The sequence below is a fragment of the Pleurodeles waltl genome, chromosome 5 (genome assembly GCF_031143425.1).
Source record: "Pleurodeles waltl isolate 20211129_DDA chromosome 5, aPleWal1.hap1.20221129, whole genome shotgun sequence".
Taxonomy (NCBI): Eukaryota; Metazoa; Chordata; class Amphibia; order Caudata; family Salamandridae; genus Pleurodeles; species Pleurodeles waltl.
Window position 1 is genome coordinate 1,592,401,281 of NC_090444.1, and position 25,429 is coordinate 1,592,426,709.

The 25,429-nt window shown below is 44.1% G+C and overlaps 1 protein-coding gene across 3 annotated transcripts in view; it reads left to right on the forward strand.

Moving 5' to 3' along the window:
* The first annotated feature begins 13,319 nt into the window (after positions 1 to 13,319).
* Positions 13,320 to 25,429, forward strand: part of TAF1B (TATA-box binding protein associated factor, RNA polymerase I subunit B) — a 638,950-nt gene continuing 626,840 nt past the window's right edge. For all 3 annotated transcript variants that reach the window (XM_069235908.1, XM_069235910.1, XM_069235909.1), the window contains exon 1: positions 13,320 to 13,457. In XM_069235908.1, the coding sequence (XP_069092009.1) occupies positions 13,440 to 13,457 (18 nt within the window). In that variant the 5' untranslated portion in view covers positions 13,320 to 13,439. The remainder of the gene's footprint in view (positions 13,458 to 25,429) is intronic.

A 25,429-nucleotide genomic window follows, 5' to 3' on the forward strand; every position in this document is an offset into this window, starting at 1 on the left:
GGGGGCTTCTGTGTCTGTCCTGTCCGCCAACGGTGTCGCCAATGCATGCACTCAACATGTCTTTATTTTCTCCCCCCCCCCTTTTTTGTGGTCTTCCTGTTCATGTGTGCATTAGCATCATCAGGCGGAGGAGAAGTGGCATCGGAGCACGAGGGAGCTGGATCCCACATGGCCATGGAGGGCCATGAAACGGACTCCGAATTCACCAGTGGGACGGAGGGCGAGGGGAGCTCCACAGCGGGGACTCGGGCAGGCGTCAGCGACACGGACTCGTCCTCTGAAGGGAGCTCCCTAGTGGTGGCGGCAACATCTGTGCCCCCCGCAACAACAGGTACAGCCGCCACCCACCGCACCAGCACCGCCCTCCCAGCAGCCCCTCAGCGTTTGTCCCGTGCCCGCTCACCCAGGAAGGTGGGCATCTCCTTCGCCCCAGGCACCTCAGGCCCTTCCCCAGTCACCCCTGCTGCCCTCAGTGAGGAGGTCATGGACCTCCTGAGGACGCTCACTGTTGGGCAGTCTACCATTTTGAATGCCATCCAGGGTGTAGAAAGAGAGGTGCACCAGAGTAATGCATACCTGGAGGGCATTCATTCTGGTCAGGCTGCCCTACAGCGATCGTTCAACACTCTGGCCTCAGCACTGATGGCAGCCATTGTCCCTGTCTCTAGCCTCCCCCCTCCAACTTCCTCCACCCAGACCCTATCACCTGTACCTCTGCCTATCCCTGACACACCATCAGACCAGCCTGCACACACCTCAACACTCAAGGGAAGCTCAGGCAGACATAAGCACCACACATCACACAGGCATTCACCCAAGCAACATCCACATACAGACATACCAACACCCACTGCCTCCACTGTGTCCCCCTCCTCCTCGTCTCCCTCCTCCCTCCCTGTCACGTCTCCACTCACACCTGCATGCACAACATCTTCAGCCACTACATCCATCACCAGCACACACACCAGAACCCCCCGCACACGTGCAGTCACCACCCCCACTACCATTTACACGTCCCCTGTGTCCTCTCCCAGTGTGTCTGTGACCCCCTCTTCCAAGATACACAAACGCAGACAGCCACCCTCCCAACAGCCATCCACCTCACGACAGCCTCCAGCCGAAGCACCTGCACCCAGACACCAGACTTCATACTCCTACAACCACAACCTCTTCCTCCACTCCCATACCCACTACACCTACCCGTCCCACTGCTCCTAAGAAGCTTTTCCTGTCCAAACTCAACCTCTTTCCACCAACTCCCCCACCCCGTCCATGTCATAGGACTATAGTCAGCACCTCAGCCACGACAAAACCGGGCCCTGTCATGACAGTCTGCCATGGACTGTGGAGTCCCCCACCCTCCAGGGCAGCAAGTTCAGTACGGAGCCAAGGCACGGGCAGCCCACCCCCGGAGAAACATCCAAAGATAGGCAGTGGCCGGCGCGAGAGGGTTAAAACAGCAGGGACTAAAACCCCTACCATGGCTCCGGCAGGAAGTGTGGAGACAGCTGGCACACCGCCCAAGGTGGGGAAGGGACACAGGCGATCAGGGAAGGCTGGGAAGGGCAGCACGCCCGACAACACCGCCATCAGCCCAGCTGGCCAGGAGGGCCCCGCCAGCCCCATCCCAGGTGGGCAGGAGGGCCCCCCCAGCCCCATCCCAGGTGGGCAGGAAGCCACCAACAGGCCCAGCACTGCAGCCCAGGAGGGCCCCGCCAGCCACAGGACAGATGGGCAGGAAGGCTCCGCCAGCCACAGGACAGGTGGCAAATGACCTCCACGCCATGGCCAGATCCGCTGCACTGGGCACCGCCGTCTCAAGTACCGCTGCACTGGGCACCGCCGTCTCAAGCACCGCTGAACTGGGCACCGCCGTCTCAAGCCCTGCTGAACTGGGCCCTTCATCTCAAGCACCGCTGAACTGGGCCCTTCATCTCAAGCACCGCTGAACTGGGCACCGCCGTCTCAAGCACCGCTGAACAGGGCACCGCCGTCTCAAGCACCGCTGAACTGGGCCCTTCATCTCAAGCACCGCTGAACTGGGCCCTTCATCTCAAGCACCGCTGCACTGGGCACCGCCGTCTCAAGCACCGCTGAACTGGGCACCGCCGTCTCAAGTACCGCTGCACTGGGCACCGCCGTCTCAAGCACCGCTGCACTGGGCACCGCTGTCTCAAGCACAGCTGAACTGGGCACCGCCGTCTCAAGCACCGTTGAACTGGGCACCGCCGTCTCAAGCACCGCTGAACTGGGCACCGCCGTCTTAAGCACTGCTGAACTGGGCACCGCCGTCTCAAGTACCGCTGCACTGGGCACCGCCGTCTCAAGCACCGCTGAACAGGGCACCGCCGTCTCAAGCACCGCTGAACTGGGCCCTTCATCTCAAGCACTGCTGAACTGGGCCCTTCATCTCAAGCACCGCTGCACTGGGCACCGCCGTCTCAAGCACCGCTGAACTGGGCCCTTCATCTCAAGCACCGCTGCACTGGGCACCGCCGTCTCAAGCACCGCTGAACTGGGCACCGCCGTCTCAAGCACCGCTGAACTGGGCACCGCCGTCTCAAGTACCGCTGCACTGGGCACCGCCGTCTCAAGCACCGCTGAACAGGGCACCGCCGTCTCAAGCACCGCTGAACTGGGCCCTTCATCTCAAGCACCGCTGAACTGGGCCCTTCATCTCAAGCACCGCTGCACTGGGCACCGCCGTCTCAAGCACTGCTGAACTGGGCACCGCTGTCTCAAGCACCGCTGAACTGGGCACCGCCGTCTCAAGCACTGCTGCCGCATGAGCGGCAGGGGCTGGCCCGCATCTGTGTTGGGCAGGGCTGCACGTAGCACTCTGGGCACAAAGCCCCCTCCAGAACCAGTGGAGACTGTTATCCACTTGTGAGACTGTGGCTTTGCACTCCCCAGGATGGTCCAGTGGGCAAACCACCCACTGCAGAGACTTGTGAGACTGTGGCTTTGCACTCCCCAGGATGGTCCAGTGGGCAAACCACCCACTGCAGAGACTTGTGAGACTGTGGCTTTGCACTCCCCAGGATGGTCCAGTGGGCAAACCACCCACTGCAGAGACTTGCGTGACTGTGGCTTTGCACTCCCCAGGATGGTCCAGTGGGCAAACCACCCACTGCAGAAACTTGTGAGACTGTGGCTTTGCACTCCCCAGGATTGAACAGTGGCCATGGAGGCCCCACGTGGATCTGGCGTCGTTCACTCATCTGGCTGAGGTGCCCCCCCTTCCCTTCCCCCTGAGGTGCCTGTAGTTTTGCTATCTGATGCCCCTGCAGTGTTCTCTCCGTTGGAGTCAGGTATCTTGTGTGGGCTTTGCCCATGTGATTTGGGCCCAGTGGTCCACGGACAATGCATGCTACAATGCTCGGACTTGTACATTTATATATATAAGATTTTTTGATGTGTAGATATATTTTTAAGCCACTTATACAATATATTCCAATGTTTAGAATCATTTCCTTTTGTATTTGCATTCTTCCGGGGGGCTTGGGGGGTGTCACTCTGATGTGTTGCTATGCATTGATGTGTGTGTTGTAGTGGGTGAGGGTGGGTGTGTCGCGTATGTGTGTACCTGTAATATGTTCTTCTCCCCCCTCCCCTGTGTCGTAGGTGCTGTACTCACCGTTGTCTTCTGCGCCGGCGTTCGTGCTCCTGGTAGAGGAGTAGGAACACTATCGCTGGGAGTATGTGGAGTTCGGGTTCCATGCTGTCCTGATTCCTCGTGGGGTATATGGAGGTGGGCGTTTTTCCTTCGAAATGGCTGTTTCCGCCGTGTTTTTATCGCCGGGGCTACCGCCCCGGAAAAGGTGGCAGATTGGTAGCTTGTGATACAGTGGGCGGTACATTGTCTCCTGCCTGTCTGTTGGCGGTGACCGCCGCGCTGTTTGTTTGTGCCGCTGTGGCGGGCGGTGTGGTAATGTGGCGGTCTCTGTTGGCGGTTTCCCCAGGGTCGGAATTCCATTTTTTACCCTGCCAGCCTGTTTGCGGTTTGGCCGCAGGTTTAACTCCGACCGCCAGGGTTGGAATGACCCCCAAAGTCTTGTGACTTAACATGAGCATTGCATTTCACCACAGCAATTTCAAGAGGTAACAGAATCGCATGCAACAAATCCTTAATCTTTTCGCCAGTTTTCACTGGTGAACCAGAAGAGGTCATGAAACCCCTCTGTGACCACAATTGACCAAAATCATGCACCATTCCGAATCCGTATCTGCTGTCAGTATAGATAGTGACTTTCAGGTTTTCAGCTGCGTGGCATGCCTTTTTAAGAGCAATTAATTCAGCCACTTGTGCAGAGTACACTCTCTCGAGCCAGGAGGCTTCTCAAATACTGGTGATTGTACAAACGGCATACCCAGCTCTCAGTACTCCTAATGAGTCTCTCAAGCATGAACCATCAACAAACATAGGGGGTCATTCTGACCCCGGCGGTCATGGACCGCCGGGCCCAGGGTTGGCGGGAGCACCGCCAACAGGCTGGCGGTGCCCCGCAGGGCATTCTGACCACGGCGGTTTGGCCGCGGTCAGAAGAGGAAAACCGGCGGTCTCCCGCCGGTTTTCCGCTGCCCAAAAGAATCCTCCATGGCGGCGCAGCTCGCTGCGCCGCCATGGGGATTCTGACACCCCATACCGCCATCCTGGAACAGGATGGCGGTATGGGGTGTCGTGGGGCCCCTGGGGGCCCCTGCAGTGCCCATGCCAATGGCATGGGCACTGCAGGGGCCCCCGTAAGAGGGCCCCACTTTGAATTTCACTGTCTGCATTGCAGACAGTGAAATTTGCGACGGGTGCAACTGCACCCGTCGCACCTTCCCACTCCGCCGGCTCCATTCAGAGCCGGCGTCCTCGTGGGAAGGTTGTTTTCCACTGGGCTGGCGGGCGGCCTTTTGGCGGTCGCCCGCCAGCCCAGTGGAAAACCCAGAATCACCGCAGCGGTCTTATGACCGCAGAGCGGTGTTCTGGAGGGGGGAACTCTGGCGGGCGGCCTCCGCCGCCCGTCAGGGTTAGAATCACCCCCATAATATAGTCATTTTCTTCTAATTGGGTATCTTTGATGTCAGGCCTTGGTTTGGAGCATATTTCTGTTACCTCAAGACAATCATGTTCTACTTCCTCAGTATTATTAATCTCAGCATTTTCAACAGGAAGTAAAGTTGCCTGGCTCAATACAGTACATCTCATGAGAGAAACGTTTGGCGACCCCAGAATGATTGTTTCGTATTTTGTCAGTCTAGCATTTGTCGTATGCTGAGTCTTGGTTCGGGTTAACAAAATTTCAACTGAATGTGGAACCATTACTGTTAAGGAATGTCCCATCACTATGCCTTCACACTGTGTGAGGCTCTGACCAACTGCTGCAACTGCGCGCAAACAACCTGGTAAGGCTGCTGCGACTGGGTCCAAAGTAGCTGAAAAATATGCTACTGGGCGGTTTGCACCTCCATGGACCTGTGTTAAGACAGACAAAGAACAAGCATCACGTTCATGACAAAACAGTAGGAAAGGCTTCGTGTAGTCAGGCATACCTAAAGCTGGTGCCCTGCACATGCATTCTCTCAACTCCATGAATGCCTCCATCTCTTTCTCGGACAAGATTATGGTACTCGGGTCATCCTGAACTTCCTTGCCTGTCAGTTTCACTAATGGTTTAGAGATATTTGAGAAGTTGGGAATCCACTGATGACAGTAGTCCACCATTCCCAAAAACATTCTGACATCTCTCTTTGTTGTCGGGGGATTCATCTGCAGTATGGCTGTCACCCTTTCTTTTGATATTCTCCTGGATCCCTTCTCAAGTGACCTAAGTACTTTACCTCTTTCTGACAGTACTGCAGCTTCTTTGGGGACACTTTATGTCCGTTCTTTCCCAAATGGTTCAGTAAAGCAATTGTGTCATACCTACAGTCATCTTTTGTTCTGGACGCAATCAACAAATCATCAATGTACTGCACTAGAGTCGAACTGAAAGGCAGTTCCAACGACTCCAAGTCCTTTTTCAATATCTGATTGAAGATGGAAGGTGACTCAGAAAACCCTTGAGGAATTCTGCACCAACTGTACACCTTGTCCAGGAATTTGAAACTGAAAATAAATTGGCTGTCCTCATGAAGAGGCACCGAAAAGAATGCTTGAGACAGGTCCACAACTGTGAACCACTCTGCATCACACGGAACCTGAAACATAATCATTGCTGGATCTGGCACTATGGGGCAGCATTTTACCACAATCTCATTTATTTTCCTCAAGTATTGCACATTTGAAACCTTCCCACAAGGCTTTTTTAGACCCATTATTGGTGAGTTACACGGGCTGCACAATACCTCCTTCAGAACCCCATGCTACACAAAGTCCGCAATTATCTGTGATACCTGAATGAGGACATCTTGTGCCATGTGGTACTGCGGTATTTGGGGAAACACTGCATTCAGATTTACCTGTACTTTAACCGGTTCTACTCCTTTTATCAGTCCCACTTCTTTTCCTGTCAGGTCCCACACCTTCTCTGTCACTGTTCCCTGCAACTCAGCTGGTAAGTCAGTCACTGTAAGCATCGGGAATGGGGTTATCAAAGGGTATTCCTCATTTGCTGCCTCCGTTTCTAACTCTAGAAACTGGCCATCGTCCCCTTCATCATCACTGTTTGTCTGCACTTCAATCCCTTCATTGGAACAAGTAATCGAACATCTCGTTTTGCACAGTAAGTCTCTTCCCAGTAGGGACACTGGACTAGAATCACAGACTACAAATTTATGTAATCCCTGGAAGTTACCGATCTCAACTTGAACCGGATCTGTTATTGGATTTGTCAGGAACTGATTTACTACTCCTACCACCCTTATGGTACGTCCTAAAAGTGGCAACTTTGGAACCTCTGCACTTCTGACTGTAGAGTGTGTAGCTCCTGTGTCAACCAGGAATGAAACCCTTGTGACCCATTACCTTGCCCTCTACATAGGGTCCCCTCTGATCTACTTCTAGGGACGCTGCAAGCCTGTACTCCTCACTGTCTGAACAATCATCCAACCGTTCATCGTTTATTCCATCCTCACCACGCAATGGGAACTGTTGCACTGTGTTATTTTGACTCATCATTTGGCCTGTGACCTGTTGAGGAAGCATCACCTTTTGCTGTCCCATTGGAGCCAATGGCATTTGCATTTGCTGTCTAGGTACCATGGGAATCTGCTGTTGTACCTGCTGCATTTGTGCTGGTTGGACATACGGCATTTGCATTTGCTGCACGGGCTGTAACCCCTGCATCTGTACCATGTTATTCTGGACGTTTTGATTTTGGCCCCTCATCTTTGGACCCCTCACATTTTGAAATGTACTAACATCACTGCTTTGTTGAACAACACCATCCTGCACCACCAGTGGGCATTCCCGCTTCCCATGCCCCACGCCCCCGCACGCGTGACATGGTGACACCTTTTTCATTCTCTGTACGTCATTTTGAACTACAACAGTATTCAGGTCTGGACCACGGTTCACTAAACCTCTTGGTTGCGCCTGAAACATGCCATTCCCTTACGGTTGCTGCTGTACCATCTGCTGGATTCCATTTCCCTGCATACCTGCCTGTGCTGCCATAATCTGCATCACCATCACTTTCTCCTTCAACTTTCTCTGCTTCAATTCAATCTCGTCACTACAGTATTTCGCATACTGCAACACCTCATCAATCGGCTTTGCTTGCCAACAGATCAAATTATTCTTAATCATCTGGCTGATCTCTGGTCTCAGCCCTTCAACAAATCTGAACACAAGATGATTCATGTCTTTCGGTTCTATGGTCTCAGTGCCACTGTAGTGCTTGAATGCTTTCAACAATCTCTAATAGTAAGCATGAATCGATTCTTTGGCCTCCTGTGAGGTCTGATCGATTTTCTGCCAATCAGTCACTTTCGGCGACACTTTCTTCTTCAAAAACTCAAACACTTTATGATAGTACTTCATCGCCTCCTCAGATGGTGCTCCAGTCACCTTATCCCTTGCGGTTCCTGTGTCGGCCCATCCACACCTCTCTTGCCATAAGTCAGGTGGAACAATAATCTTGAACAGGGTATTCAAGTCCTCCCAGAGACATTTCGCAAGCTTCACAAATCTGTCTGTCTGCTGATACCACTCTATCGGCTTCTTCCTCAACCTGGAATAATCATTTGTGAATGATAGGATGTCACCTCTGGACCATGGTACATGGACCAAAAGCCCTCCGGCTGTTTCTCTAATTGGAAGCATCTTTACTGTCCCTGTGTCCGGTGCGGCTTTAGCCTGCTTTGGTTCCGGACTATCACCCTTTTCTTTATCTCTTTTCTTTGCCCATCTGCCTTCCCATTTCTCTAAGGCTCCCCAGATTTGCGCACTTTGCAGTATTTCTTTAAGATGCGCTTTCTTTCCGGTAGACCTCATGTGGTCAAAATCTTTAGAGTCGAAGTCTAATCTGTAGCTTCTTTTCAAATGTTTAGTATTCTCAATGTCTATGTCATATTTGTCAGCCAGGTTTGCCAACCTCTGGTGCACTTTGCCCACTTCTTTAGTGATTTTGGGGCATAGATACCTCAATTCTACTTCTGTGTATGACTCTAATCTGTTCACTCCCATTGTTCCTTCCACTAGTTCAGCAGCTACCATACCCAATCTTACAAAGTTTAAGTATTCATCCTTCTCTGACCTCTCTGCAGTCGATGCAGTAGTTTGTGAAGCACTGGTCTTTTCTAACCACTCATTTAATTGTTGCACGGAAAAGCCTTGCAGCAAAATGTTTCCTGACTGCATCAATGGTGACTGTGTCGTATCTGTACTCAGTGTCTGTGGGGCTAGCACACTTAGCTCTGCTTGCCTCCTTGCCTCTAAAGGAGCCCCAATCGGACTAAGGTCTAACAGAGTTCTGAGTCCTTCTACTGCCTGTTCTATGGTGTCATTGGTTGGGGAGTGCCTGTGAACCCTCCTCTTATTATCTCTTGGGTCCTCACTCCCTGGTCGCATGTGCCAGGCTTACCTTGCGCATACAGCGGTACTGGTGGACCAACAGTAATTGGTAGTGATATGGCAGCTGGTGTCTGTCCTGGTCCCAAACCACGTGGAGCACTAACTCCCAAAGCTTGACTCACCGTGGCTGGTGCAGGTACTGACTGAGGTCCTGCCACTGGATTGTAACCAGGAATCAGCTGTTGCTGGGGCAGCAAATGCGGAACTGGCTCAATCTGCACTAGCTTTGATCTTGTGTATATCGGATCAGGCGGCACCATCAGACTTGTACTTGTCTCTAATACTGGGACGTCTGGATAGAGCCTCTGTATCAGCGGAGGTTGCAACTGTATCTGCGCGTCTGGTGCAGTGGGTACACGGACACCATTTTGTATCAAAACTGTTTCACTTGTCTGTACTGTATTTGTAATTCCCTTACTCGGTGCTGGATTCTCAGGACCCGCACTAGTGCTCGGAGCAGTGTCACTTATAGCATATGGTGGCGGGCGGTCATGTAACAACTGATTAAGAAACTCCTTATCGTCAGAATCATCCTCATCTACCCAAGATCTCTGAGTCTCTTTTTGTATGCTAGAGCCCTTGTCTGTCTTATAGGTGGTTTTCTTTCCCTGTGTCTCATCCTCCTGCATTATTGCCGGAAACAGTTTAAGCCCGTTGACTATTCCCCTTCTCCACATTCTGCTCTCATTGTCCCATCTAGCCTCAGCTAAAATCTTTTCTGCCCTTTTCATTCTCCTCTCAAGTCTTTGCTGTCTTTGTCGTATGGCCACTAAATCCCAGACTGCTAATGCCTCATACTGAGCTGGTCTCGGAGGCGGCATTTGCACACTTAACATACACCTCAAGTTCTCTAAGATTCTCGTATTGAACGTTCCATGCTCTGGAAACGCTAAACATCCCTCTTTCTCTGTTAATTTGCACCACTGTTTCATCCAAAGACATGGCACGACTCCCTTCTTCTCCATTACAATATAAGCTGGGGTACCCTCAGGCGGTGTAGGCTCCCCTTCACTCGCCCTAATATATGTATCTCCCTTCAGAGCACTCTTTAGCGCCTTGAAAAACTTCATTTTTGCGTCTTTTATTTTGTTTTGAACCTAACCAGGAAGTGACTTTAATTCCCAGAACACCCTTCACCCACCTTTCTCAACTTATTGCCTCTCATGGACGGCTGCCAATCCATGTGCGACCCCTCTCGGCAACTGACCTATCCCAGCGCAGCACCACTGACGTCACACTCACACACACTGCAGCTGACAAAGTCTTGCGGCTTGTCCTCCTCACACTGGATTCACACAAAACTAATGCAATATATTGCGAGCACCTTTAACAACAACAATAATTCAAATTTGCAGGTTTACTACAGGAAGGGTAACACAATCGCTTCAGAACTTTACAGAGATTTCACTTGAAGCCTCGGCTGCTACTCTCTCCTTCTCAGCTCCTGCATCCGCAAGCAGAATTCGACCCGCAAATTCTACTCTCGACTTGTCAATGGTTTGTTCTAGTGCACTTTAGAACTTGCCAAATCTCCATCGAACGTTTCACTCACACAACTTGACTCAAACTCGACTTGTCAACCACGCCCGATTGACCTAATAAACCGCGCAAATTACAACATAAACCCAAGTGTCTCCTACACTTGTCAATATACTCCGGAGTCTTAGACCACGACGGGTCCGTACATTACCAACCAACTACGTGGATAATTTTTTAGCACAAAGCGCCACACTCACATGAAGTACGCCGACTTCCCTACTCTCATACTGCGGAGTACGCCCACTCCTACTAAAACAACATTACCTTGCCTAAACACACAAACTTCAAAAACAGCAGCAATATGCATAAGCTGAGCAAGTGCAAATTCTACACCACACATGCTAAAACGCCGAGAACATTCCCAACTCACTTAGGCCGGCTCCGAGATTCCGGGAAAGTCATGGGGAATTCAGAAACACATTAGACCTCCAATTTGCATTATCTCGAAAAACAAAATTAAACAATGATTCTCCGTCCTAGGGCCCCAAAGGGCCAAACCGCCGCCCTGCTACCAGATCTGTTAACGCGTCCCTTTATGACTAATTTATACACTTTGGGACTCGTTTTAGGCCAATGACACCTTAGGACGAGATAGCTAATTAACATGTCAATCAATATGTCAATAATATCATCAATATTTATTATAACAATGCATTTCACCTTAGCTAATGACATTTAATTAAACTCAAGACACCACCATGACCTTTCAGTCATGAATAACCACACCAGTTTAGTATGAATTTTGTGATATTTATTCCCTATTGATTACAATTCTACTAGTAAGTTTATTAGTCTCAAAACCAAGAAACACATTAGCATAGTCACAATATGGCAACTCTGATAAGATTTCATCAAAGCAAGAATCAAAAACATCAGAACCTAACAAAGCGTGAACTTAGGCTATCCTTAGCAGAGTATCACTAGTACGTTATTCAACAAAGCATAGATTCAGTCATTTGTCTATTTGCGTCAGTTTTGTGAACCCCTTAACTAACCTCGAATTAGCATTGGCATGTTGGGCTTCATGCAAAACAACTTAGTAACACCAATTTGGAAAACATCTAGCTATGGTCTCTGTCAAAAGAAAAGCAGTTGGTACCTAGAAAGGAAAAGCAAACAGACAATCACAATTTCATTGTCACATAGTTACCCTCCAAGATTGGGTCAGCACTAAGGTTCGGTCTTCGTCTTCAGGACATCAGTTGATTCGCCATCAGTCAGGAATTCAGCTCTCAGGTAAAAGGGGCACTTCCCTCATAAGGAGGTAAAGTGTAAATGGGCAATCTAAGGACAAGGATGGTTCTAACTAAAATTATCAAGTCACTAATCAAAGTGACAAAGTGTCTGGATCATAGCAATTCGCATCAGCATCTCCCCTTGTCTCTTCTAGTCTCCTATTCTCCATTCTGATTTACTTCCTGGTGTCAAGGGTTTTTATACCCTTTTCGTTGAACATTCCCCTAAAACCTAATTGGACAAGGGGTTGCACCCCACTATCTTTAACCATTTAACTTTACATTAGGTCATAGAATTTGTCACCCCATAACAGTTCTCATGCATTTTATTGGTCCTTGTGATTGACGTCTTTAGAGGTAGAATGTCCGGTATGATTTCATCCTTTTGTAATTCTTTGCGCATCTTCGGTCAGTGGCTCCATTGTCTGTACCAGTTTAGGCGACCTTGTACCTAACATTAATCTACACTGTTGCATTCAGCTAAAATATTTCTACAAGCAAGATGAACTTCATGAGAACGGATCTACTATAGTTACATTCAGCTTCTGGTTTGAAGGAAAAAAACAAGAGTTCATGTCCTTTAGCAAGTCAGCACACTGCACTTTTAGAAAAACACATTTAATATGAGAGTCAGGCAGCTAGGCCTCGACTCATGCTAACTAAGGCCTAAAAGATTTATTAGCAATACTTTAGCAACTTAACCATTAGTAATTAGTATAAAATCATCTTTTACTGTAATAATTCATCAACATTAGTCATTTTCATTAGTCCCCGTATACATTGGTGGCCACTCCCCGTTGGCACATTTCAAGTGCACGTTTTAGCAAAACATATTAATACAGTTTCTATGCAGCATTATTGTACATTAGTTCATAAACATTTCATGTTAATATTGATTATATAAGCTACGCTCTCTCAGTTGTAAAATGAGGTGTGGGTGAGCTAGATGTGGAAAAGGAGGGAAGAGCTTAGGTAGGGTTATTTTGGCGATGAAAGTAGTAGAATGGGTTTGGGATGAGTCAGAAAGGGGATGGAGGATAGATTGATAGAGACATGACATATGGTGCTGGGTAGACACAGCAAAGCTTACAAGAGAGTACATCTATAATATGTTTATTTATTTAGAATTGTATTTATATATACACTTTTTAAAATAATTATTTTATTTTTCTTTAATTTATGTATTCATTATTATTAAAATTACCAAAACATTGTAGCCTAAAGGGGTCTACACAGAAACACCCCTCTGGTGAATGAACATAATATGACCAGTTGCTTCACTAGGAGCGACCTTACAATCACTATATGTGAGAGTTCAGTTTGCCTTCCAAACCTGGAATCAAAATCCAAATTATTATATTAAAATGAAAAATATGTTATTTACTATCAAAGAAGGTCAGGTTACTACCGTTTATATGATAAAGTAGTGAGTAAAAAGAACTACCATTCTAAGATGGCCCTGCGCTTTACGTTGTTTGGGTCCGTCTTTTATATCCATGAAAAACCACTGGCACACTATCATTCTAGTCCATCGTTTATATCCGTGACTGCTTTCCCGTCATATTTTGAACATGCTTACTACTTGGTGGGTCCGTTTTCCCTTTCAAAAGTACAGTTAAGTAAAGAAAAACATATAAAGTGGATCTTTAGCTGTCGGGCGGATGGAAGAAGAGGAAACGGTGAGTGTTTTCGGTGTTACGAGCGTGTCTTCGCTGTTAGGCACTGAAAAGAGGAACACTCGTATATAAGAGGAGGGGAACGCACTGACGCGCTAGACTGCGCTTGTGTCCCATTCATAGCCATGTTAAGATCAGGCGAATACTCATCACTAGTAATGTTAACCCGGAGCCCGTATTCGGGTTCTAAAGTGTTATTTTTTTTTTGTCTGCATTGCCGTTTGCTGGATAGTTCTGACGTTAATTGCTGGAGTTGCAGCTAAACGCAGCTCGCATTAAGTAGCGTTGCTAGGAAAGCGTATGTCTCTCTTCACCCTGTTTTTGTAAGTAGGGCAGAGTAACCTAGGACAAATATCCCCAGTATGATTCTACAAAGGCCGGGACATGGTACTTAAATAGAAATTTACATAAAATCGCATACTATTCATGTTCAACAAAGCCTTACTGTATTTGTTTACTTTATCAATTAGGTATCGTTAAAGCAGCTCTAGAACTCATTGTAAGGTGCTTTCTTCTCAGTTTTGTACCTGATGGGGCATTACAATTCTGGTCATGCCGGTAAAAAAACATCCTGATGGCAGTCTTATTTGTAAGGCAGATCTGCAAACGCCCTGGGGCAACGATATTAAAACATTTTCATGCTGTGTTCCATAATTGTAAAATTAATTCATAGCTCATCCCCCTCCAATGGCCAACATACATACAGATACAACTGTTATTCAGTAATGCTTTTAATCAGTGCTTTAAATGGAAAAATTTCTGAGAAGTGCCGGTACTCTCCAATTAAAAGTGTTACGTTTTTCTTGAGTTGTGCCGGTACTCTCCCTCTCAAAATAAAAAAGTGCCGGTACTCAGTACCGGAGAGTACCGGCCCATTTAAACACTGATTTTAATACGATAGCAATAAATATTTGTTGTGTAAAAACTGGGGAAGCAAGCCAAACATTTCATGTATGACTGCGAGGTTGCAGGTCCTTTTTAAAGAATAGTCTTACAGTAAATCCCATATGTGAAATGACAAAACATATCATAAGTATCGGAGTGAAAAAGGGGAAGAGATTTTTATGGGACAACACTTTTTACTTATTCTTCACATTATGATATCTAGTTTACAAATGATGCCATGTGAGATACTTTAAGCCAGTACTTGCTTTTTATTCAAAACGCTTTTCATTCTGGATTTTGAACCCAGCATACTGTTTTAAAATACCATAACTGATTTAAAACATTGCGCTAGATAAGAAGCTGCTTGTGAGCTCTGAATATTTAACACTTCAAGCAATACCGTTATTCCTTGTTAAAGTACACTCATAAGAAGATGGCTAACAGGCTATTGCCATACCTCTCGCCCATTGCTTGAAATGGAAAAATAGAAGTGCAGGTACTCTTTACCAGAGTACCTGCTTATTTCTCTGAAGTACCGGTACCCTCCAATCAGTAGTATTTTGTTTTCTTGATTAGTGCAGGTACTCTCCCTCTAAAAATAAAAAAGTGCTGGTACTCCGTACCGGACAGTACCGGCCCATTTAAAGCACTGCTCTCGCCCCAAAGCATTTTCTAAATTAAGGTAGTGAGATCCGAGGTGGTGTTTACAGGGCACCTTTGCCATCTAGCCCCAGCCAAGACACAACATAAGCAAGACATTACGCTGCCTCAGTGTTCTATTTTCTTTGAATAAAAGTAACAGCACTGTTTGTAAGCAAGAAGTTTGTTTACTTTCTCGTGAAACAGATTACTTGTTCTTGATCAGAGTCTCGCACCTCCTTAGCATCCCTTTACGTGACCCCTAATCCCACAATTTGAAGATGACAGTCCTAGAATATGTTTGTTAATGAGTGAGGGAAATGAGAGAGTCCTCTCATCTAATTTAATCTAGCATGTAGATAAAAACTGATTTGGCAAGTTGGTTGACATGGAATTCATTGAGACGTTTTCATCTAGGGTGATCCCAAGAGAAGAGACCCTGGGGGAGAGAAACAAGGTCAATTCTGGGATGTTAAGGTTATTGACTTAGTCAGGTGTGAAGGCCTTCTTAAACCTTTTGTTACGTACCTTTGGACTATGCCGTAAATGTGCAAATTCAGACTATCCAACCCAATAACACAAGGACTGAGTTCCGTGCATTACATACAAGGAAGATGGATGTTGTTTACTGCAGACCTGCACCCTGCCCTGTGTCGAAGGGAAAGATTTGCATTCTGGTAAACAAAATGGTCCCTCTCTCAGCAACACAGTGGTAGTCATCAAACACAACTTTCAGACTTAGAATGTAACACTAAAGCATTTGTAGTAATAATGGCACACTGTATATTTAAAAACATTTATTGCAGTATTCTACCGATTAGTATACGAGCTATCATTTTAGAACATATGGAGCAGATTGCTATTATTAGGATCATTATGAGAGTGAACACAATTGTTTCTCTCATGGTTCACAGCACCAGGTTCCCCCTATTTCTACACCCACTCCTATCACCCTCTTCTCATTACTGTGTGAGCACGCAAATAAGCTAACATTGCCTGCAGGGAAAGTGTTACAATTGTTGCTCTGCATACCTGCCACACAGAAGGCCTGTTTGTTGTCGGAGCTTTGGCCGGCAAGGCAACGAGGAGGGAGCCTTCTGTGATTAGAGTTCAGTTAAACTGAACTGCATAGGTCCAACCTAGGTCCAGGAAGGACAGCAGCTGAAGATCTGGAATCGTACTTCTCTCTGGATAACTCAGGGTCAAAGCCCTCTCAGATCTAAATGGTCAAATCTCGGTGTTTACATAATAAAATGACCACTGCGTAATGTAACTGATTAGAGATGATAGAAATGCAGTGGAAAAATCCAGCCTGATCCAGTATTCTTTGGAAGTGTCACCTCTGTGAAAATATAATTGTTACTTCTCAAATATGTACCAGGTGCCCTCAGATATACATATTATAGGGCACCTCAGCCAGACTCGTGTCTCTTATGCTACCGAAAAGCTAACAAGAAAACTTTTTTCAAGCTGCATATTCCCTTGTGTCATGAAGATGCGTGAAATAACTAATAACTGAAATTAGGTTAACGTTAAATTATCTTAAAATCGAGTCTGTTGCAGTATTCCACATTACTTAAGGATAATAGTGTGAATTCAGTTTTTTGTGGGTTTCGTTAGCAATGGTTCACAGGCATCCATGCTCGCACCCTCATTTATGTGGTTTAAAGTGTATAAATGCAACATTCAAAAGAGTTTTAAGGTAGATTTGGTTGTCATCAATTTATTGGTAGATAGACAACCCTAGTGTCATGGCATATTTGGAACAGAGGTCCATCTATAAGTTAAAGAGAATGGGACCCAATACAGTACCTTAAGAGCTGCCACGGGTGACAAGAGAAGGTTTGGCAATCTTGTTGTCATATTTCACAACGTGGGAGCAGTTTGATAGGTATGATTGGAACCATTTGAGTTCCGTATCTCTAATGCCAAAGTGATTATTCAGTAGGGCAATATTCAAGCATAGTTGATAGTTTTTAAGGTCGCATTCGGGTCAAGAACAATAAGAAGACATGCTGCTGCCATCAAACTTGCAGCTGATGTCATCAAGGATTTTCAGTGAGGCTGTTTAAATACTGTGACCAGCTGTAAATCGTGATTGAACCTTAAGCAGCTTAGCTTTGTTGATGAAGCTGTTAAGTTGAAGAGAGATGAATTTTTCCACTGCTTTGCCTTGCGAAAGACCGTTGGTGACAGATTAGTATTTAGAAGGATGTCTAGGCTGTGTTTCTTAGAGATGGATGTGTTTTGACTTAGTTTTATTGTGTTGGGCAAGACTCTTTGGTTGAGTGATTCCTTGATTATGATGAAGCAGGCTTCTGCAGGGGCGAACTTGTCTTTGTTGATGTTTGATGGAATGATATTGTTTAAGTGCATAATTTGAGGTTTTTGATAATTTTTTGTCAATCTAATTGGATTGATTTGAACTTTCCCAGATGAATGATGTTTTGAAGGTGCCTTCTTAATGGAGTTGTGAGGTGGTGCGAAAACCGTATTGAAAGGATTTTGACAGGTGCAGTATCGCAGTTCAAACAAAAGTGTACTGCTTCTCCACATATTCCAGTTTTACATTTGTTCCCTGATTATGTATGACGTCTAAAGAAGTGGAATCTGCTTGAAGGCTTTAATATAGCAATTGTAACCTTAATTTCCAAAAACGTTAGTGATAATCTACAATGCTCAGAAAACAGACCAATATCATTCCTCAATGCAGGTATCAAGATACTGGCTAACATATTAGCAAACAGTTAATAAAAGTTATCTCTAGCCTCATATAATTGTAACCCAAGTCATATTTGTACCAGGACGATCATCTTGGACTCTATGGACTTTTTGTAGATGACTAGAGATGATTCAGAGGAAACAACACTGGCCTAGCTAGATGCTGTAAAAGCAAATCGACTAAGTGGAATGAGAATATTTAAGCAACTAGAGGTTTGGTTTGGGACAAACTTTTTTGACAAATGTGAAATGATTATACAATTACCTGTCTGCACCAACCAACAGTAGAGGCTTCTTATCAGACACGTTTCAGTTGGCTGAGGGAGCAGGCAGGCCTGCACACTGTCTTGCTTGCTTGCATTTTTTGCTCATCCTCAAACCATTAGAAGCAGCAATTTGACAGTCTGATAGTATTCTTGCCACTGATACACTTGTAGGAACCTCCAAGATAGTGATGTATGCAGATGACACACAAAGCACTCACTACCATACCTCATTGAGCTAAGCAAAACATTCTCCATTTTCTTCAGTTATCAGATCAACTGGATCAAAAGTAAAATTTTACCTATGAGTTCTTAATTTTAAGCGGAAAATGCCCAATTTTAAATATCTAGGGGTCTTTATAGAGATCTAGAAAATATGGTGAAGGACAGTGTATGTCTCCTGGTTGGTTGAAATAATGAGTTGTCCTCCTTACAATTCTTACTTTGGGAAGGGGGTGGGGTGGAGTTCAAGTGGGAAGAATGATGGTGGTGCCTCATTATGATTACATAGTATGGATGCTGCCCATTTGAAACCCTAGTACATTATTGATTAATATCACAAATAATTAAGGATTTCATGCGGGCCGGGAAAAAAACCCTACTACAGCCTTCTAAGATGTATGCAAGTACCATTGCAGGAGGGCTGTGTCTCCCAGACATACAACTCAGTTATGAAGTACATCATCTATCCCACATTCACTATCTGGGGAATAATTGAAAAAGAAAACAATGTGAGGAGACCTAGAGAGAACTCTGCTACACAATATATCTGACTTGGACTGTCTCTAAATAATAAACAGCATCCCTGCATGGCACTTATACCAGCCACTGCTATATCAGTGCTAGCAATATGGTAAAGAGCCCACAAGAAACGTAAGAGTTGTGAACATTTACATTCTGGGGCACCACTATGGCACATTGCTAGCATGCTGATAGGAGGTAAGATGATCTGGCGGCAAACTGGGGATCGAGCAGAAATGCACACTATTGATGAATTGGTGCAGGATGGACACTTGGAATCCTTTGAGGTTCTAGCTGCAGAATATAATATCTTGCCCACACGAGCCTGGAGATATAAACAAATAAAATACTGTTGCACAAGCTAAGTGGGTTGTGGTTGAATAGAGTTACATACCTCAACAACCAGACTGTAAATAGTACAGTGAGGCTCAAACATGACTGAACAACAAACCAGATAGAGATGACAGTCATTACTGCAAATAGACTGCACACATGAGGCTTGGTTGCCATTAATGGAAAATCATGATAAAGAGCTTAAAGAAGCTCAACTCTAGTGCACTTATTTTCAAATGCTACACGAATGGGATTGGACTGCAGATAGACTACACAGAGATGGTCTGAGTCCAAATAATACCCTAAAAGGTGACCTTCAATACATCTTATGGTCCTGTGCCAAACTGTTTAATTATTGGGAGGAAATATGGCAAATGATAAAAAACACTAGTACCAAACCCATTAATCCTATTGCAAAATTGGCAGTGTTACATGATTCGACAGAAAAATATGTGTTTTAAGACACTGGTGAACCACTGCTATGCCAACTGTTGAAAAATGTTCCACAGAGACGATACGCATTGCATATCATGACATTAAAATATATAGATTGAAAGAACTAATCAGGAGCCCATTTCTCAACAACTGCTATCAGTCAGTACAGGGACACAATGCAATACTTAGTCCATGTATAGTAACCTAACCCCACAATTTACCCAATCCACATTCTTGTAACCTGGCTTCTTCTCCTTTTTCTTATCTCGTTTCTAATTTGTTTTTGAGCAGTGATCACTTACCAAAGACTTTATAGGTGGATTAAGGGGGTCCTGTGTAACACTGTAAATGTTGTTTAAATGGAACAGACTTTCTCCCCTTCCTGCACCGCATTTACAATTTGATCTTCTTTACATAAAGATAGCTTTGGTGTTTTGTCACTTTTGGATATACACTACTAATATAACAAATGTGAATTCTTTTTTCTCTACTAGTGCCTACTTGCTGATATAGTGATTAAAGAACATAGCTGTATACTTCGTTTTGATGCAGTTGCATTGTATGTTTGATGCTTAAAAATAAAGAAATGATTAAAAAACAGTGATCATAACCAATGTATCCTCTGTTAAATCAAATTCAGAGACAAACACATAGAATGATGCATCAGTTATATTTTGTAGAGACAAATTGCCTGATTTATCTGTCGGCACAGGGGAATACGCCATCACAAATGTGACTGATATCCCATCTGCCGTATTACTATCCCATAATATCCTATCATGATTGTAATACTGCGGACGAGATATCCATCATGTTTGTAAAGGAGTATTCCCTCCGCCGATATCTGAATCAGGCCCAAGGTCTTCAAGATCCTATTTTTCTACAGATGAAGTCCACTTCTAAATTTGCCAATGCAGGGCAGAAAAAATCGCAAATAAAGTATTCTGTGCTTAACTGTGTTCTAAAGAGCTGCGCAGAAATACCTTTGTTATGCTGAATAATAACATGAATCAGCAACCAAAGTAGATAATGAAAGCAGGAGCGTACCTATCCTTGGAGCACAAGGTTCACTGGCACCTGGCTGATGTGAGGGACCTACTGCACCCATTCGTTTTCGCTTGTTTTTCACTACCCAACAAGGGGTTTAATTTGCTTGCACTTTGCCTGGAGCAACCTTCCAACATCACTGAATAAAAGCAAAGAATTCTACAACAGTGGCCGCATGTAGGCAGCAAAGAAGGGTTGGAAAACAATGTGTACTGATGGTCTTTCTTTTCTTTATAGCAAAAACACTATTGATTTATTTTAGGACATGAGGCTAGCATTATGCATAACCTTTTATTCACCACTTCGGAGCAGCACTTAAAAGTTCCAAGTACAATAACATGAAGTCATAGAACACTAGAACATTCACACAATATATATAACACATTCACTGTATGCTCTACCACTTTTGTTTGCTGTTTCTGAGCAGATGAGTATACTTATTTTGTTAAAATGTTTTTATGAATGTAGAATGTACAGTAATCCTTGACTTGTAAATATTTCTTCCCCAATTTTCGGGTAATTTATAGAAAATAGTTTTTCATGACAAGTGTCAGACTTTATAGTGTCTGTGGGTATCTGGGTATGTTGATTGAATTGCAAAATAGGAAGTATAGAGCAGTAACTTAGTTAAGTACAATATTGATTGTTCTAAAACTAAATTAAGGTCAAATAAAGTGCTATAAATAGTATTGGAAAAAGTTACCATTTTATTTGTAAAGCAGCCCACTACAGCGTGTTTACAGAGACGCGCATCATGTGTGACGTGTTGTTACTAATAGTGACGACATGCGTTGATGGCGTGTTGGATGACCCTTCGCGTCTTTGCATCCAGTAGTCCTACTTTCTGAAGTAGGTTGGGCAGACTTGAAAGCATGTTGACTGACACTTGTTTTTGAGAGAAATCGGGCCCATCTTGAGGATGGGAGAGGATGCCCTGACTCGTTGCCAAGCAACCTATCTTTACAAGGCAACGTGCAGCAGAAGGTTGATCTCAGCTGTCAGTTAGCGGTGCATAGACAACTGTCAGTTACCGCTGCTAACACTAAAGCCTATTACACTGCAATTTGAAAAGAAAATAAGCTTAGATTTTAGAATTCTGATTAGACTTTCAGCAAAAGTAGATAAATGGGGGAAAATAAGTAAAAATAAGTTTTATTTAGGTAGTACCAGAAAAACAGTGAGAATGACTTGGAAAAGTGGGGTATCTGCACAGGAAGTGCAGGAAGAGTTAATTAGAAGGCTAATAAGTAAAGAGATTGTGAATATTGTTCAAGACACAGTTAAAAATATTTTAAAGAAGGAAAAAGAAAAGGTAAACTGTTGGAGGAAGCAGAGTTTTGGTCATTGTCTGAGGAAGATGAAACTCAGATTAGGTAACCAGGAGGCAAATGTTTTAAAAACCAAAAACACATACACAATACTTAAAAAACAAACAAAAAAAAAAAAACAGAGAATAAAGCAAGAGTACTTAATGACTCAAATTTGGGTGTCCAAAGCGGCACAAAACCCTGTGAAAGAAAGGTGCATTCAGCCTGATTGAATAGAGCATGATATGAACACTGAAATTAAGGAATACATCCTTGATTTGGATTAAGATGATGAAATAGATGAATTTTCAGGTACTGATAGTACGAATAAGTTAATGATAAAAAAATGGGTAAAAGATCCTTTGGGTTATGCATTATTCAATCCATCTGAGATCAGGCACCCTCGTAGTATGGAGTGGTGGCCTTTGGGGCATGTTGCAGATTATATAAAACACCATATTAGGAGGCCATTAGAAAGAAATGAACATAACCTAATCAGAGAAGAGTGTTCTCTGCCTGTTATTGAGGTGAAGGAAACAGTGACCCGGAATTAGACCCAGATCGGATAACTTATTTATTTAAGTTGGGTCGTTATCATAGAAAGGGCTATAAAGCATTGTGAAGATAAGCTTCTGGATATTTTAGGTCCCGTTGCGAGGATCTTTGATATGGTTGAATAATCTTACTATAATTGCACAAATTTAGATAGCAATCTATTGAGAGGCTGGAGCCAAAGGGCTGTATGCTTCCTAGGCAATGCAAGTCTCATTGCCAAGAGGCGTAAGGCAGTGGTATTGAGACTAAGTCCTAAGCTATGTGATTTGGCCAAAAAAGAGTCAAGCGAAGAGGCCAAAGGATTGTTATTTGGGGAGGGATTAGTGAAATCTCTGGGAAAACATGTCCAGACTTTCACAGACCTTGTCAAAGCTCATACCTTAATGAGAAAGGTATTTGGAGAAGGACGTTTATACGGACAGGATCAGACTTCCGGCCGTAGCTATTACAGAGGCCCATATATAAATACACAAGGCAGAGTATAAATTGCCACTCTGAGAACTAACCTCTAAATTGGATGGTCCGATAATAATTGTGATCTTTGTCAATTGGGTGCATAGAAGTTTAAGCATTTATTATTTGTCTGTCCGGCTCTAGCCACACATAGGAGAAAATAGTTGAAACCTCTCTTCCTGTATTTTAATATTTGCTCTGCTGGAGAGGCCTTGAAAGCTGTATATAATCCTCCTAATGAATTATATTACTGTAGGATTTTAAAATTTTGCCGGTCCTTTTAAACCTTTTTTGAGTATTCGTGTACTGGTTGTAACTCAAGATGAATGCAAGTGAACCATCAAGGCAGCTTTGAGAATTACTATCAGTTGTTATTTTATGCACCAAGAGAGTGGAGTTTTTCTTCTATTGTGTGGCAGAGCATGATAATGTCCTACATTGCATTCCTGATGTGTGGCGGGTTGGCTGTTTTGGATCCAAATGATTACCTTCCACTTTGGAATGAAAGTATACGCTGCACAATTGTCCCTATTGAAGAAAATATTAATGTATGCTAGGGTTTTCCACAAGTGTGGTTTATTTTAGGGTACTGATTTGCAATGCTTGATGCATTTTATGGTTTTACTTGTAAAGAGAAAATGGGGTTGAGTCTTAGTGTTTTGCATACAGAAGCTAATTCCTTTTCTAAGCCTTTGGTATTGGTATATATTTTAAATTGCTCACTGTCATAAATTCCGATATTTATTCTTTGAGGGATATTACTATAATTGTATAATAGATGTTATATCATTTTATTTTGGAAATGTTATCTTTAACGTTTTTTACGTTACTTTTGTATCCGTTATGCATGTGGACCTCTTAGGAGTTCCAATTTATGAAATAAATAAACTTGAAACAAGGCAGAGGAGGTTTGGGAGCTAATTCCTGCTCAGGAAATTTTTACCCACAGAGGAAGGAGGTGGAAGGTGCAGATCGATCCTTGGAAGATCTCAAAGGTCCCTGGAAGGATCTTACTCAGGTCAGGGTGAGTATGAGGAGAACTTATGGTTCTATCCAGAAAAACACAGGAGACGGATGGAAACATTTTCTCAATGCTTGAGAGTGTAAAACAAACGATGCAAGGGTGCTGGAAACAATAAATGGATTTGTAATATAATTTCAGACAAGTCCATATCAGAGAAGTTAACCCAAGGACATTTTCATGAAAGAGAAAGTACAAACGATTGTATCAGAGGAGATAGAAGGAATGTTACAAAAGGAGTTTCAGCAAGGATAATGGAGAAGCAAAAAGGGTTTGTGAGTACACCTCTTTTTTTTTTTTTTTTTTTGTAGTGGGAACAGAGGACAAAGGGCAGAGACCAGTGATCAATTTAAGAAAATTGCATTTTTTGGTGGTTTACTGACATTTCAAGATGGAGGGAATCCATCTTTTGAGATATGTATTATTAGACAAAGACTGTTTAGTAAAGATAGATTTAAAGGACGCATACTTTTCGGTACCTATAGTGCAAGTAAGTGAGCGGTATCTTCAATTCAGATTGAATAGGAAACTCTGCCGGTTTATATGTCTTCCTTTTGGTCTTTCGACAATACCATGGTGTTTTTCTAATGTGTTATGACAAGTAGTGGGGTTTCTTACGGAACATAGAGTGAGATTGATAATATATTTGGACTACATATTGATAATGAATCAAGATGTTGAAGGAACAGAGCCTTCTGACACAGACAACTTTACAAAGCTTAGGTTTTGTGATCAGGAAAAGTCGATGTGCGAACCATCACAAAGGTTGGAGTTTCTATGTTTTATAGTAGACATGGTGAAGGCACAGTTACAGTTACCAGACAGTAAAATGTCTCTAATAAAGAGGGAAGTGAAAGGGTTGATGAAGAAAGAGAAAGTGAGTTTGAGAGACTTGTCGATAGTGATAGGCCTTTTATCCTTGTCGATTCAAGCAATATTTCCAGGGCCTTTGAATAACAGGGCATTACAGCGCCTCAAAAAAATCAGGATTAAACAGAGGACGGCAGTACAGAAAAGGTGAAAATTAACTTTAGAGGCCCAGCAGGAATTGAATTGGTGGTTGGAAAGCTATTTAAGTTATTTTTGGAACCACACCAGATTTTGTTTTAGAGACTGATGGAAGCAATTTTGGTTGGGATGCAAGATTAGAAACACTAAGGACAGGAGGAAGATGGACTGTATCGGAAAGAACAGATCACCTAAACTGTTTAGAGATGAGAGGAGTGGAATTAGCGATAAGCAGGTTCTTAAATCAAATTCAGGGTTGCTCTGTTCTGTTGAAAACGGACAATATCTCAGCAGTGACTTACATAAACAAATTGGGAGACACAAGTTGAGAAGACTTTCAGAATTAAAATAAGCATAAAATCACAATATTTACCAGGGAAGGAGAATGTAGTAGCAAACTGGAATTTCAGGTGCTTGAGGGATCACAGCTTTTAGAAGCTGATTTCGAAAGTGTTCCAGGAAAATCAAGTGAGAAAGGAGTCCATTGGAGGGGGATTTGTTTGTGATCGGTTGACAAATCAATTGGCAAAGAATGTAAGTTGGAGACCGGACCCAGGAGCTCTGGCA